Source organism: Hippopotamus amphibius, chromosome 9, assembly GCF_030028045.1.
Source record: "Hippopotamus amphibius kiboko isolate mHipAmp2 chromosome 9, mHipAmp2.hap2, whole genome shotgun sequence".
Lineage (NCBI taxonomy): Eukaryota > Metazoa > Chordata > Mammalia > Artiodactyla > Hippopotamidae > Hippopotamus > Hippopotamus amphibius.
Window position 1 is genome coordinate 24,513,282 of NC_080194.1, and position 16,078 is coordinate 24,529,359.

The 16,078-nt window shown below is 38.0% G+C and overlaps 1 protein-coding gene across 7 annotated transcripts in view; it reads right to left on the reverse strand.

Annotated features, from left to right (window-relative positions):
- PRMT3 (protein arginine methyltransferase 3) overlaps nt 1-16,078 on the reverse strand; it is a 134,286-nt gene that overhangs the window by 117,019 nt on the left and 1,189 nt on the right. For 4 of the 7 annotated variants that reach the window (XR_009055540.1, XM_057749758.1, XM_057749754.1 and 1 more), the window contains 3 exons: nt 14,945-15,027; nt 13,438-13,487; nt 12,715-12,817 (listed from right to left, as the gene is read on the reverse strand). Coding sequence is in view for 6 of the 7 variants with exons in the window: in XM_057749754.1 (XP_057605737.1) it covers nt 12,715-12,817; nt 13,438-13,487; nt 14,945-15,027 (236 nt within the window). In the remaining variant the exon portion in view is untranslated. The remainder of the gene's footprint in view (nt 1-12,714; nt 12,818-13,437; nt 13,488-14,944; nt 15,028-16,078) is intronic. The other 3 variants (XM_057749755.1, XM_057749756.1, XM_057749759.1) reach the window with 2 other exon arrangements.

The following is a 16,078-nucleotide window of genomic DNA, read 5'->3' on the forward strand; positions in this document are numbered from 1 at the left end:
CCTAATTCCTAATATTACTAAAAATTCTTCATTTAAATTGAATTTCACTATATGTAAATCATTAACTTCTGTTGTAGAAGTTAATATACGTAAATCATTAACTCTGCAAACAGAAGTTAATATATGGAACCAGTGAGTTTTTCAAAATCCCCAATGTCCATTGACCAGTCTAATTAACTGTCAAATCAACTTAAAGTAATAAAAACAATGCAGACATTATGCTGTCTCCTCAGTACAGCCCTAAGAGAAACAGGACTTTTTTATCCTATTCAGTTTTTACTTGCAACACTTCTTTAGAGTTGGGACAAAATAACCAAGCTTAACAAAATACGTGATAATATTATAACTTAGAGACTAGAGCCTAAATTGAACTTGTTATAAAAGCAGTGTGAGTGTGCCGCTAATCTCTAATCAGTCTGGCAGAAGACTGTCTCATTGTTCTAAAAAACTACACATTCATCGACTATTTAGTTCACCAAAAATTAATGACAGCAACAAAATATTGTCAAACAATTAAAGGATGGTGTAGCATATTTTCTACTTCCTACTACAACTCTCATTGTGTACCTTGTCTTCAAAATTCTTCATATGGTTTGCATACCACCTTGCTAGTTTAAGTTACAGATTAGAACTGAACAAAGAAACTGGCTTCTTTGTTTCGGCTAGTTTCTCTGTTCTGCTGCAAGAAGTTAGTCAGAATAAAGCATTTAGCATTAATGATACAGTTGTCCCTTGGTATCTACAGGCGATCTGTTCCAGGACCCCCCTCGGATACCAAAATCTGCAGATGCTCAAGTCCCTGTATAAAATGGTGTATTTACATATAACACTTTAAATCATCTCTAGATTCCCTATAATACCTAATACAATGTAAATGCTATACAAATAGTTGTAAATACAATGTAAATAGTTGTCACCAGGCAGCAAACTCAAGTTTTACTTTTTGAATTTTCTGGAATTATTTTTTCCTGAATATTTTTGATCCAAGGTCTGATCCAAAAATGCAAACTACTGGATATGAAGGCGAATTGTAGACACAATTATATATTGAAGATTAAGTGTATAGCCTTGAAAAGGAGCAGGGATCCATAAACATTAAGATTCATAACTATAATATATCAGAACAGTCTAATCTAAAGTCCTAAACCATATTCAGGAAGATGAATTTCCACATCTACATTCTGTCTTAGGAGGTTCACATCACCTGGATACTTCATTTTAGCAGCTGAAAACTACCACAAAAGATAGTCAATTTATCAGGAAGACCTAAAAATCATAAATGAGAATAAACCTCACAAAAGAGCTTCAAAATACACGAAGCAAAAGCTGACAGAATTTATGGCAAAAACAAACAATCCTCTAATCACAGAGATTCAAATACACCCTTATCAACAACTGACAGAGGTAGATTTTTAAAAGTCCAAAAAGACAAAATAAAATATCTGAACAAAAATCTTCAGCACTCTGAAGTATCTACAGAATACTGCACCCAATAACTGCATCTTGACACTTTTGAAGAATACTGATCAGTAATTTTGTAGACTGTCCCTCAATCTGGGATTGTGTGATGGTTTTTCATTACTGGAATGACAGTATACATTTTTGGCAAGAATAGCAGAGAAATGATGTTGTCTCCTCAGAACGTTGCACCAAGAGGTTCATGGTGTCAATACACTTATTGCTGGTGATATTAACCTTGATCACTTGGTTGTGGTGGTCTCTGCTTGGTTTTTCCACTCAAAAGTTTAACATCTCTTTGTAGTTAACGAATTTCTTGGGGGAGATACTTTGAACTATGCAAATCCTATCTCACCTGCCTAAGTTTTTGCCCACTAATCCTAGCATCCATGGGTGTTTCCTTTCATGCAAGTCACTACTGTGTGTTTGCCTAATGCTGATTTTGTTCCTCTTTTCCCTTTGACATTTGTTAATAAGGAATTCGATGCTAAAGTGGAGCTACTCCTTCCCCATTTATTTGGTTGATTATTCATGTCAATATGAATTCATGGACATTTATTTTATCCTATGAGTTAAAGCCCAATACTGTCATTTTCTGTATTGATCAAATTCTTCCAGCTTTGGTCATTAGGAGCTCCTTCAGGTTGGTTCCTGTTTTCTTTAGGTAAGTTCCCTGCTCCTCAACTTTTTCTTAAATACTTCCTTATTTTCTGGAACAAGATGTCCCAGACTTATCTTTTATTTTCCCTGTCCCACCTGGAAATCAATCACCTTCCTAAGGACCACTGGTTCCTCTTTTATTAATAAAGGATCAATAAAGGACTACAAATCAAGATCTGGGCACCAACTATGCTCATTACTCCTGGGGTTTTTCTAGGCCCTTCCAGCAGAGCTCAGAAGTCTATGTATTGTATTAACCCATATAACACACAAACATCTATACTTCTGTATCTATCTGTCTATATAAGAAACACTATGAATGTATACTGATACTTCTGATTCCAATATTTCAACACAGGACTCATTTCATCCTTCATTTCCTTATCTGAAACCTTTTTCTCCAACCATGAGAAACGTGGCTTTTATCCACAAATTATTAACTTACTTATTCCATTCTAGCATATATAAAAATAGTGTTGGAATTGCTAATCATTACCCTGTGAGAAACACCTTTTCTTACTGGATTACAACACTGATGCAGTTCTTTTCATCTGTAGCCTCAGCACAACATCCATTCAAGTTTTCAGTTACTCACCTAGCTCTTTTCCTCCCCACTCCCTGCAGTATGGTTACATTATTCCTTTGTATTACAGTTCAGTTCATCTCTTAGTGTTTGTATTCCATTTCGCATCAGCACCACCTTCATACACATACATCCTTGTTGATTCAACTGCAGATTTTTTTGGTTATATGAAGGCTATGAAAAATATTACCACAGTCCTAAGAGTTGGAGCTATAGAGAGATATACTCAGCTAAGTGTCACTCCCTCCTCATCTGTTACCTCAATTCCACTGTGCCCTTCTTTCCAACCTTGTCCCATGAACCCCATAAGTAACCAATCTCCTCAGTTTCTAGTTTATCCTTCCTGTATTTCTTTTGCACAAATGAGCAGACATATAAGAATTTCCTCAAACCTCTTTCTTTCTTACGTGAAGAGTATCATACGAGATAATCTTCTGCGCTTTGCCTTTTTCATTTGACAGTATATCCTAGATATGACTCTGTTCTAGTTCAGTTTATTCTTTGTAATAGAGGTATTCCTCTTCTCCATGGTGTAGACAGGCCATAGTTTATTCAACCATTCTCCTATATATGGGCATTTAGGTTGTTTTCAACACTGTGAAATTACAATGCTGCAATGAATAACCTTGTTTTATATGTATTTTTAGAATGTTGAAGGTGTATCTTCAAGATTGATTCTTATGGATGAAACTGGTCACTTAAAAAGTGCACATATAATATTAATGCACATATATGGAATCTAGAAAAATGGTACTGATGAACCTAGTGGCAGGGAAAGAATAGAGACGCAGATGTACAAAATGGACTTGTAGACAGAGGGGGAAGGGGAGGGAGGGATGAATTAAGACAGTAGCATAAATACACTACCATGTGCAAAACAAATAGCTAGTGGGAATCTGCTGCATAGCACAGGGAGATCAGCTCGGTGCTCTGATGACCTGTATGGGTGGGATGGAAGAGGGAGGGAGGCAGGCTAATGAGGGAGGGGATATTGGTTTACATATAGCTGATTCACTTTGTTGCACAGCAGAACGTAACACAACATTGTAAACAATTATATTCCAATAAAGATGTTAAAGAAAACAAAATAAAATTTGATTGTAAACAAACAAAAAGTGTGCATACAATTTTGTTAGGTATTGCCAAATTAGCATTCTACTACCAATGTATGATAATACCTGTCTCTCCACAATGTTATCAACAGAATGTGTTGTCATACTGTAAGTACTTTTACCAGTCTGAGAGGTGAGAAATGGTATCTTGCTGTAGGGCTATTTTTATACCTTTTTTTGGTCAACTGTCCAATCACATATTATTCCCCATTGTTCTATCAAGCGTTCGAGCCTTTGTCCTTTAGTTTTTTTTTAAATTTATTTATTTATTATTTATTTTATTGGCTGCGTGGGGTCTCCTTTTTGCTGTGCATGGGCTTTCTTTAGTTGCAGTGAGTGGGGGCTACTCTTCATTGTGGTGCGCAGGCTCCTCATTGCCATGGCTTCTCTTGTTGTGGAACACGGGCTCTAGGAGCGTGGGCTTCAGTAGTTGCAGCACATGGGCTCAGTAGTTGTGGCTCACGGGCTCCAAGGCATAGGCTCAATAGTTGTGGCACGTGGGCTTAGTTGCTCCTCGGCATGTGGGATCCTCCTGGAGCAGGGATCGAACCTGTGTCCCCTGCACTGGCAGACGGATTCTCAACCACTGCGCCACCTAGGAAGCCCCTTTGCCCGTTAATTTTTAAGAGTCTCTTATATAGAAAGGATATTAACCCTTTGTGGAATATGTTTCAAATGTTATACCGTGCTTTAAAAAAAATTAACTATGAACAATTAAGATGGTGGAGTAGGAGGATGTGTGCTCACTCCCTCTTGCAAGAGCACTGGAATTACAACTAACTGCTGAAAAATCATCAACAGAAAGACACTGGAACTCATCAAAAAAAACATCCCACATCCAGAGACAAAGGAGAAACCGCAATGAGACGGTAAGAGGGGCACAATCCTGTTAAAATCAAATCCCATAAATGCTGGGTGGGTGACTCACAAGCTGGAGAATAGTTATACCGCAGAAGTCCACCCACTAATGTGAGGGTTCTGAGCCCCACATCAGGCTTCCTAACGTGGGGGTCCAGCAACGAAAGGAGGAATCCCCAGAGAATCAGACTCTGAAAGCCAGAGGGATTTGATTTTAGGACCTCCACAGGACTGGGGGAAACAGAGACTCCACTCTTGGAGGGCACACAAAAAAGTGCTCACCAGGACCCAGGGGGAAGGAGCAGTGATCCCATAGGAGACTGAACCAGACTTACCTGCTGGTGTTGGAGGGTTGCCTGCAGAGGTGGGGGGGCAGCTGTGGCTCACCAAGGAGACAGGGGCACTGGCGTCAGGGGTTCTGGGAAGTGCTCATTGGCATGAACCCTCCCAGAGTCTGCCATTAGCCCCACCAAAGAGCCTGTAAGCTCCAGTGCTGGGTCACCTCAGGCCAAACGACCACCAGGGTGGGAACACAGCCCCACCCATTGGCAGACAAGCAGATTAAAGTGTCACTGAGCTCCACCCACCAAATCACATTAAAGTTTTACTTAGCTCCGCCCACCCAGCCCAACCCACCATCAGTCCCTCCCATCAGGAAGCACCCACAAGCCTCCTGCACAGCTTCCTCCACAAGAGGGCAGACAGCAGAATCAAGCAGTATCAGCAGTATATCATCTTGTGGAACTGAAAATCACAGCCACAGAAAGACAGAGAAAATGAAAAGGCAAAAGACTTTGTACCAGATGAAGGGACAAGATAAAACACCAGAAAAACAACTAAATGAAGAGGAGATAGGCACTCTGCTGGAAAAAGAATTCAGAGTAATGATGGTGAAGATGATCCAGGACTTTGAAAAAAGACTGGATGCAAAGATCAAAAAGTTGCAAGAAAAGTTTACAAAAGACCTAGAAGAATTAAAGAACAAACAAACAGAGATATGCAACACAATAACTGAAATGAAAAATACACTAGAAGGAACCAATAGCAGATTAACTGAGGCAGAAGGGCGAATAAGTGACCTGGAAGACAGAATGGTGAAAATCACTCATGTGGAAAAGAATAAAATGAAAAGAATGAAAAGAACTGAAAACAGCCTAAGAGACCTCTGGGACAATGTTAAATGCACCAACATTTGCATTATAGGGGTCCCAGAAGGAGAAGAGAGAGAGAAAGGACCTGAGAAAATACTGGAAGAGATTCTAGTTGAAAACTTCCCTAACATGGGAAAGGTAATAGCTACCCAAGTCCAGGAAGCACAGAGAGTCCCAGGCAGGATAAATCCAAGGAGAAACATGCCAAGACATATAGTAGTCAAACTGACAAAAATGAAAGACAGAGAAAAGTTATTAAAAGCAACAAGGGAAAAAAGACAACATACAAGGGAATCCCCATCAGGTTAACAGCTGACTTCCCAGCAGAAACTCTGCAAGCCAGAAGGGAGTGGCATGATATATTTCAAGTGATGAAAGGGAAGAACCTACAACCAAGAATACTCTATCCAGCAAGGATCTCATTCAGATTCGAGGGAGAAATCAAAAGCTTTACAGACAAGCAACAGCTAAGAGAATTCAGCACCACCAAACCAGCCCTACAACAAATGCTAAAGGAACTTCTCTAAGCGGGAAACATAAGAGAAGAAAAGGAGCTACAAAAACAAAAACAAAACAATTAAGAAAATGGTAACAGGAATATACATATCAATAATCACCTTGCATGTAAATGGACTAAATGCACCAACCAAAAGACACAGACTGGCTGAATGGATACAAAAACAAGACCCATATATATGCTGTCTACAAGAGACCACTTCAGACCTAGGGACGCATACAGACTGAAAGTGAGGGGATGGAAAAAGATATTCCATGCAAATGGAAATCAAAAGAAAGCTGGAGTAGCAATACTCATATCAGATAAAACAGACTTTAAAATAAAAAATGTTAAAAGCGACAAGAAAGGACACTACATAAAGATCGAGGGATCCATCCAAGAAGAGGAGATAATAATTATAAATATACATGCACCCAATATAGGAGCACCTCAATACATAAGGCAAATGCTAACAACTATGAAAGAGGAAATCGACAGGAACAATCATAGTGGGGGACTTTCACGCCCCACTTACACCAATGGACAGATCATCCACACAGAAAATTAATAAGGAAATAACAGCTTTAAATGACACAATAAATCAGCTTGATTTAATAAATATCTATAAGACATTACATCCAAAACCAGCAGATTACACATTCTTCTCAAGTGCACATGGAACATTCTCCAGGATAGATCACATTTTGGGTCATAAATCAAGCCTTGGTAAATTCAAGAAAAGTGAAATTGTATGAAGCATCTTTTCTGACCAAAACGCTATGAGGTTAGAAATCAATTACTGGAAAAAAAAACTGTAAAAAACACAAACACATGGAGGCTAAACAATATGCTACTAAATAACTAAGAGATCACTGAAGAAATCAAAGAGGAAATCAAAAAATACCTAGAGACAAATGACAATGAAAACACAATGATCCAAAACCTATGGGATGCAGCAAAGGTAGTTCTAAGGGGAGTTTATAGTGATACAATCCTACCTCAAGAAACAAGAAACATCCCACATAAACAATCTAACCTTACACCTAAAGAAACTAGAGAAAGAAGAGCAAACAAAACCGAAAGTTAGTAGATGGAGAGAAATCATAAAGATCAGAGCAGAGGGCTTCCTAGGTGGCGCAGTGGTTGAGAATCTGCCTGCCAATGCAGGGGACACGGGTTCGATCCCTGCTCCAGGAAGATCCCACATGCCACGGAGCAACTAAGCCCGTGTGCCAAAACAAACAAACAAACAAACAAGATCAGAGCAGAAATAAATGAAATAGAGACAAAGAAAACAATAGCAAAAATCAATAAAACTAAAAGCTGGTTCTTTGAGAAGATAAATAAAATTGATAAACCTCTAGCAAGACTCATCAAGAAAAAGAGGGAGAGGACTCAAAACAATAAAATTAGAAATGAAACAGGAGAAGTTACAACAGACACTGCAGAAATAAAAAGCACCATAAGAGATTACTACAAGCAACTATATGCCAATAAAATGGACAACCTGGATGAAATGGAGAGATTCTGAGAAAAGTATAACCTTCCAAGACTGAATCAGGAAGACATAGAAAATATGAACAGACCAATCACAAGTAATGAAATTGAAACTGTGATTAAAAATCTCCCAACAGAGACAGGATTAAGATGACGGAGTAGGAGGACGTGCGCTCACTCCCTCCTGCAAGAGCACCGGAATTACAACTAACTGCTGAACAATCATCGACAGAAAGACACTGGAACTCACCAAAAGAGACACCCCACATCCAGAGACAAAGGAGAAGATGCAATGAGATAGTAGGAGGGGTGCAATCGCGTTAAAATCAAATCCCATAAATGCTGGGTGGGTGACTCACAAACTGGAGAATAGTTATACTGCAGAAGTCCACCCGCTAAAGTGAGGGTTCTGAGCCCCACATCAGGCTTCCCTACCTGGGAGTCCAGCAACGGGAGAAGGAATCCCCAGAGAATCAGACTCTGAAAGCCAGAGGGATTTGATTGCACGACCGCCACAGGACTGGGGGAAACAGAGACTCCACTCTTGGAGGGCACACAAAAAAGTGCTCACCAGGACCCAGGGAGAAGGAGCAGTGACCCCACAGGAGACTGAATCAGTCCTACCTGCTGGTGTTGGAGGGTTGCCTGCAGAGGTGGGGGGGGGGCAGCTGTGGCTCACCGAGGAGACAGGGGCACTGGCAGCAGGGGTTTTGGGAAGTGCTTATTGGTGTGAGCCCTCCCAAAGTCCGCCATTAGCCCCACCAAAGAGCCTGTGGGCTCCAGCACTAGGTGGCCTCAGGCCAAACAACCAACAAGGTGTGAACACAGCCCCACCCATTAGCAGACAAGCAGATTAAAGTTTTACTGAGCTCTGCCCACCAAATCGGATTAAAGTTTTACTGAGCTCCACCCACCCAGCCCTACCCACCATCAGTCCCTCCCATCAGGAAGCACACAGGAGGCTCCTAGATAGCTTCCTCCACAAGAGGGCAGACAGCAGTATCAAGCAGTATTAGCAGTATTTCGTCTTGTGGAACTGAAAAATCTCCCAACAAACAAAAGTCCAGGACCAGATGGATTCACAGGTGAATTTTATCAAACATTTAGAGAAGAGCTAACACCCATCCTTCTCAAACTCTTCCAAAACATTGCAGAGGAAGGAACACTCCCGAACTCATTTTATGAGGCCACCATCACCCTGATACCAAAACCAGACAATGATACTACAAAAAAAAGAAAATTACAGACCAATATCACTGATGAACTTAGATGCAAAAATCCTCAACAAAATACTAGCCAAAAGAAACCAACAACACATTAAAAGGATCATACACCATGATCAAGTGGGGTTTCTCCCTGGAATGCAAGGATTCTTCAATATACGCAAATCAATCAATGTGATACACCACATTAACAAAATGAAGGATAAAAACCACATGATCATCTCAATACATGCAGAAAAACTTTTGACAAAATGCAACACCCATTTATGATAAAAACTCTCCAGAAGGTGGGCATAGAGGGAACCTACCTCAACATAATAAAGGCCATATATGACAAACCCACAGCAAACAGCATTCTCAATGGTGAAAAATTGCAAGCATTCCCTCTAAGATCAGGAACAAGACAAGGATGTCCACTCTCGCCACTACTACTCAATATAGTTTTGGAAGTCCTTGCTACAGCAATCAGAGAAGAAATAAAAGGAATCCAAATTGGAAAAGAAGAAAACTGTCACTGTTTGCAGATGACATGATACTATACATAGAAAATCCTAAAGATGCCACCAGAAAACTACTCGAGCTAATCAATGAATCTGGTAAAACTGCAGGATACAAAATTCACACACAGAAATCTCTTGCATTTCTATACACCAACAATGAAAGATCAGAAAGAGAAATTAAGGAAACAATCCCATTCACCACTGCAACAAAAAGAATCAAATACCTAGGAATAAACCTAACCAAGGAGGTAAAAGACCTGTACTCAGAAAACTATAAGACACTAATGAAAGAAATCAAAGAAGACACAAACAGATGGAGGAACATACCATGTTCCTGGATTGGAAGAATCAACACTGTAAAATGACTATATTACCAAAAGCAATTTACAGATTCAATGCCATCCTGATCAAATTAGCAATGGCATTTTTCACAGAACTAGAACAAGAAATTTTACGATTTGTATGGAAATGGAAAAGACCCTGAATAGCCAAAACAATCTTCACAAGGAAAGATGGAGTTGGTGGAATCAGGCTTCCTGACTTCAGGCTATACTACAAGGCTACAGTGATCAAGACAGTATGGTACTGGCACAAAAACAGAAATATCGATCAGTGGAATAGGATTGAAAGCCCAGAGATAAATTGCGGTCAACTAATCTATGACAAAGGAGGCAAGGATATACGATGGAGAAAAGGCAGCCTCTTCAGTAAGTGGTGCTGGGAAAACTGGACAGCTACATGTAAAAGAATGAAATTAGAACACTTCCTAACACCATACACAAAAATAAACTCCAAATGGATAAAAGACCTATATGTAAGGCCAGACACTATAAAACTCCTAGAGGAAAACATAGGAAGAACACTCTTCGATGTAAACAACAGCAAGATCTTTTTTGATCCACCCCTTAGAATAATGGAAATAAAAACAAAAATAAATAAGTGGGACCTAATGAAACTTCAAAGCTTCTGCACAACAAAGGAAACCATAAACAAGACAAGAAGACAACCCTCAGAATGGGAGAAAATATTTGCAAACGAATCAACAGACAAAGGACTAATCCCCGAAATATATAAACAGTTCATGCAGCTCAATATCAAAAAAACAAACAACCCAATCAAAAAACGGACAGAAGACCTAAACAGGCATTTCTCCAAAGAAGACATACGGATGGCCAAGAGGCACATGAAAAGCTGCTCAACATCACTAATTATTAGAGAAATGCAAATCAAAACAACAACGAGGTATCACCTCACACCGGTTAGAATGGGCATCATCAGAAAATCGACAAACAGGAAATGCTGGAGAGGGTGTGGAGAAAAGGGAACCCTCTTGCATTGCTGGTGGGAATGTAAATTGATACAGCCACTATGGAAAACAGTATGGAGGTTCCTTGCCAAACTAAAAATAGAACTACCATATGACCCAGCAATCCCACTGCTGGGCATATACCCAGAGAGCACCATAATTCAAAAAGACACATGCACTCCAATGTTCACTGCAGCACTATTTACAATAGCCAGGACATGGAAGCAACCTAAATGTCCATCAACAGATGAATGGATAAAGAAGATGTGGTACATACATACAGTGGAATATTACTCAACTGTAAAAAGCAATGAAACAGACATTTGTAGAGACATGGATGGACCTAGAGACTGTCATACAGAGTGAAGTGAGTCAGAAAGAGAAAAACAAATATTGTATGTTAACACATATATGTGGACTAGAGAAAAATGGTACAAATCAACTGGTTTGCAAGGCAGAAATAGAGACACAGATGTAGAGAACAAACATATGGACACCAAGTAGGGAAAGCAGGGAGGGTTGGGGGGGGAATGAATTGGGAGATTGGGATACCAAATTGTACACTCTAAATATATGCAGTTTATTGTAAAAAGTAAAAAAATAAAAAGTTAAGAAGAATAAAAACACTTCTACTATTAGATTTTGGGCTCCCCCTAAGAAGGATTCATTTCTGCATGTTTCCAAGGCATTTAACATATACTACTTTCAACCTGTGAGTGTCAATTTTGAGTTTAGGGAACCACGAAGAGCACCTAGTGGGCACTTTGTCATGTATCAAAGAGATCAGTGTGGTCACTCTGAGGAGAAATAAAATTTAAGAGAAGTTGTAAAAACAGGAAAGAATCAACCTAGGCCTCACCAAGTTTTAGAGTTAGAAATTTGGAAATCTGGTGCTAGTTCTCATTTTACAGGTGAAGACCTAAAAAACAGAAACCTTAAATGCTTTGCCCAGGGTCACTTAGTTCTCAAATACTACATAAAGGTTCTTATTACTGCATCACACTGCAATACAACTTCCCTCGTGGTACTTCTCAGGGAAATGAGTGGTTTTCCACAGTTTTCACGTATCAAAGAACTGCTCAAATACATACTATCAAACTACTATCTGTGAAGGTATGTGTCTGTTTAGAATGGTCTTGCTGATTTGAAGACAGCAAACCTCTCTACCTCATCTGACTGGCACAAAAAATTTGAAAGTATAAATTAAAAATAATAATAAATCATAAACTCCAATAAATTGGACCTATTAAAGGACCTATAAGAAGCCAGTAGAATTTTCTCAATATTCCTGTTCAGTAAGGAATGAACCAAAGCATATAGCAAGTAACTAAGAAAGAAAGCTACAGTAAAGAAATGAGTGACCCTGCCACAAGGGAGGCTTAAGAGTTAGTGTACGTGTGTAAACCCATGGGAATTTGCATAGAATCTGCTCGGCATCCAAACAAAAGCTCCGTAAATCAGATGTCTTAAGAAAAGTCAATTATCTGATTATGAGGTAAAAGCAGCAAATATTATTAAATTTACTTAAATCTATTAAATATTAAGTCTACTGATGGAAACTTTTTAATTTAAATTTAAAGTCTGTCAATTTTAGTTACATCAAAAATCAGTCTGACAACTAAAAATCATTCTCTCAAGTCTCCCTATGTTTCAAAACATCTTGTACACGTTTAACCCAAGCTCATATTCCTTGCTGGTAATTGTTAGTGTGACTCTCACTTTCTAAATGACTTAACTTTCCTACTGAAACCAACTACCTGACAAGGTCTTTAGAGAATCAAGGAGATGACATATTTTCGTGTAACACCTAACCACTATTTTGCCATAATAAATGATTCTACTTTAAAGTAGATACCTATGTTCGTCTTACCAAATTGAAGTAAAAGGTCATCTTCTAATACTGGCTTTAAATATTCTTCTTTCTCCCAAGGCACTGGGTTGTATATGGAATTCATATATTCAACTGTAGGATTCTGGAAGTAAAATTAATTGCATATTTTTTACTGCACATAATCACAAAATCTCCCTACCAAAAACTAGGCAAAGCAAACAAAAAAGGAAATCATGTTTACGTTACACAAAGTCTCTATTTAAAGAGTTTGTGTTCACCTGCCATTTCATTAACTTTACTGGATGACTGCTTAATTGTTTCAATGCACAGTTTTATATTGTTTGGATTTGGGGGAAATGGCAATTTAAACATCAACTAACTAGAAAAAAGTATTTAAAAAAAAAACAGAACAAAAGAGCAACCAAAGCACTTAAAAATCACACTAGAAATTATTTCTAATTTTACAGAAAGACTATCAGTATTCCCCTTTATCTGACACTGAATTACTTTGCCACATAACACTGATTCATCTCTTACACGCAACTAAAAACCACACTTAAGTACAGTATGTATCCATTTACTTGGTGCTGTACATTGTGCTAGTTCCTAATGTCCATGATTCCTCTAATGTGAGTGTCAAATTTAAAACAGTTTCCTATATAGCAGTTCCTCATATTCTTTTAAATACCAGTGCACTGACAATCACTGTAACATTTCTTTAGGTTTTAAACAAAATTGTAAATGGTGTAAAGACCATCTTACCTTAAGTCTAATAAAATTTATTAGTTTAATATATCCATAAAATTCAAGTCCTAAAAGGAGAAAAAAAAATAATTCACCTATTTTAACATAACATGAGTTTTGTTTCACTGACCTGCTCCAGAGATGCTTCTCTGGTTAGACAATAAAATATTTCTGTCCTTTAAACTACTAATTACAATATTTTGAATTTCTTATTAAGAGCTAGAAACAGTAACTCTGACACTTCAGAATATTTTAATTGAGAAGCAGCCAGAGATAACAAGTTTTTAAATGCTTTTCTTGCATTTCTGAAAAACGGGAAATTAATTTTTAGAATTCTACTCCTCACTTTCAGAACAATACAAGCAAGGAAAATTAGGCCCTAGATTTTACCAAGTATTTGGCAGTTGATACTAGAGCCAAAAGGTTCTAAATCCCAATTTTTTATGGTACTTACCAAACTATAGTTTTGCCAGAACACAGAGTATACAAAGTATACTAGCTTTTACATTAAGTTAAATGATGCATGTGAAAAAACAATGAGGCTTCTTATCTGGTTCTCATCTTTTCAGAAATGAAGCAGCATTTAAAACAAGGGAAAGCAATAGCATGTACAACCAATTATTATTTGTCATGAGAAATACTGTTAAGAGAACATAACAGCATATAAAAATGTTTCATATGCATAACAGCATACAAAAACCCCTATTTGCTAACTGAAAAAATATAAAATTATATAAAATGATTCCAATTCAGTTTTAAAATGCACATTAAAAACATGAAAATAAAAAACAATGAGACTAAGTCATTTACGTCTTACAAAAGGAGTTTCAATTCAATTTATGATTCATAAACATACTGTATCACACGTTTGAGACCTAAAATCTGCCTATTTGCTATTCTTCAGTAATACCCTTTCTAGCTGTTAGTAAACACAGGAACCAAGAAGTCAACTCTGTATTGAGTTAATTTTAGTGGGATACTGTAGCTCTTCTATATTCCTTTAAAGTAGAAGACTTTAAGTATGTTTAGATGCAAGTTACAATAGAATCATCATCTGAATCTTTGGCTACCACCTTAACTTTATCACTTCCTATTTCCATACTCTCTTACCAAACTCCTTATAAAACTCAATCTTGTATGCCTTGAAGTCCATGTTATGCTTTGACCTAAGCTGTCTTTTTTTCATGACTGACCTCCTCTTCCAAAATCTACCTGTACTCTTGTTCTCCCTAATTCTGATATTCCTCCTTCTCTTCCTAATTCTAAAATGATAAAAATGAAAAATGCAATCATTTGCCAAGTTTTTTTTCTTTCCCTTTCTAGTTGAGAAGCCAATTTAAGCTTAAATACAGTGAATCTTATCTAGAAGAATGACTTATTAATCTTTTCTAAAGCCATGTCAAAAACACCTTATTTTCATAAGTTGTTGCTATGTTTCACTATATTAGAAAAGGAAAGGTCCGGAAAAACAAAGTTTAACTTAATTTTCACAACTAAAATTTTCTTTGTTCTGAAAAATACTTACCATGTTTATGAACCATATTTTCAATATTAAATTGATGCTCAGACTTACAGTGTGAAAATGTTTCTTCAGCAGATGTAAATAACCTGAAAAATCAAGCAACAGCTTCATGGAATAGTCCCCTAAGAAGTCTAAATATTGATTTCATGTTAGATATAAACTTTTTCCCCCGCTCTGCAGGTTTCCAGTTTTACTCCAATTAACAAAAAAACAAACACACCTGTAGAGGGGAAGGCAGCATTCCTAAAGGGAATTAGTAGTACTTTTGAGTCCCATTGTACACCTAAAACAAACTACCCTTTAAAATGTCAAATTTTATTTGCCAAATAACAGCACTGAACTTATCACAAGACTTCAAAGAAAGAAAACTCCCTGTGATAGACTGTCTCTCTCAAGACATGAAAATTCCCTACATAAGATTCTTCTCTCCCCTAAGTATCACGTCTGCTTTCAGAGGCTCTGAACTGGCACAGCTCAAATCGCTTTTAGAAATAAAGCATAAATGTAATTTTATAGCTGGCACATTCCCAAAGTGCCATATTTCAAAAAGTGGTCTTGTAATGCTCCCCAAGGATTTGCATTACAGACTCTGTGAGGCCCAAGCTTCTTTATTATGTGACCTGCAAAACTGAAGGACGTGTAATAAGCTAGGAAAACACAGCAGAGAAGCTGCACACCTCTTCTATACGCTTAGCACATATGCAGCAGTTTTCAACAAACGTTTATCAAGGTTATTTTTGCCGTATTTACGCAGCCTATCACAAAGAAGTACCTCCCTGAGGCTCAATAATTATTTTATGACGACTAGAGTATATGCAGACATTCCATACCTACCCAAATGAGGCTACACGTGGGACCAATGAGGAATTAAGAGAAGCTAATATGCCGCCAATCAGAACCATGCCCAGATTCAGGGGAAACGAATAAAATGTTTATTAAAGTAACACTGGCCAATGCCAACCACGCCTCTTTCATGCCCACTTGCCCAGGACAGCAGCCAAAGTCAAAACTTGTTGCGATGAAGAGGCAGATATTTAAGTGGAAAGAACATGGATTTGGATACAAGACAAACCCCAGCTTTGTGACTCTGAACAAGCTACTTGCATCACAGTGTCTTTTTCCCTAAGTGAAAAAGGC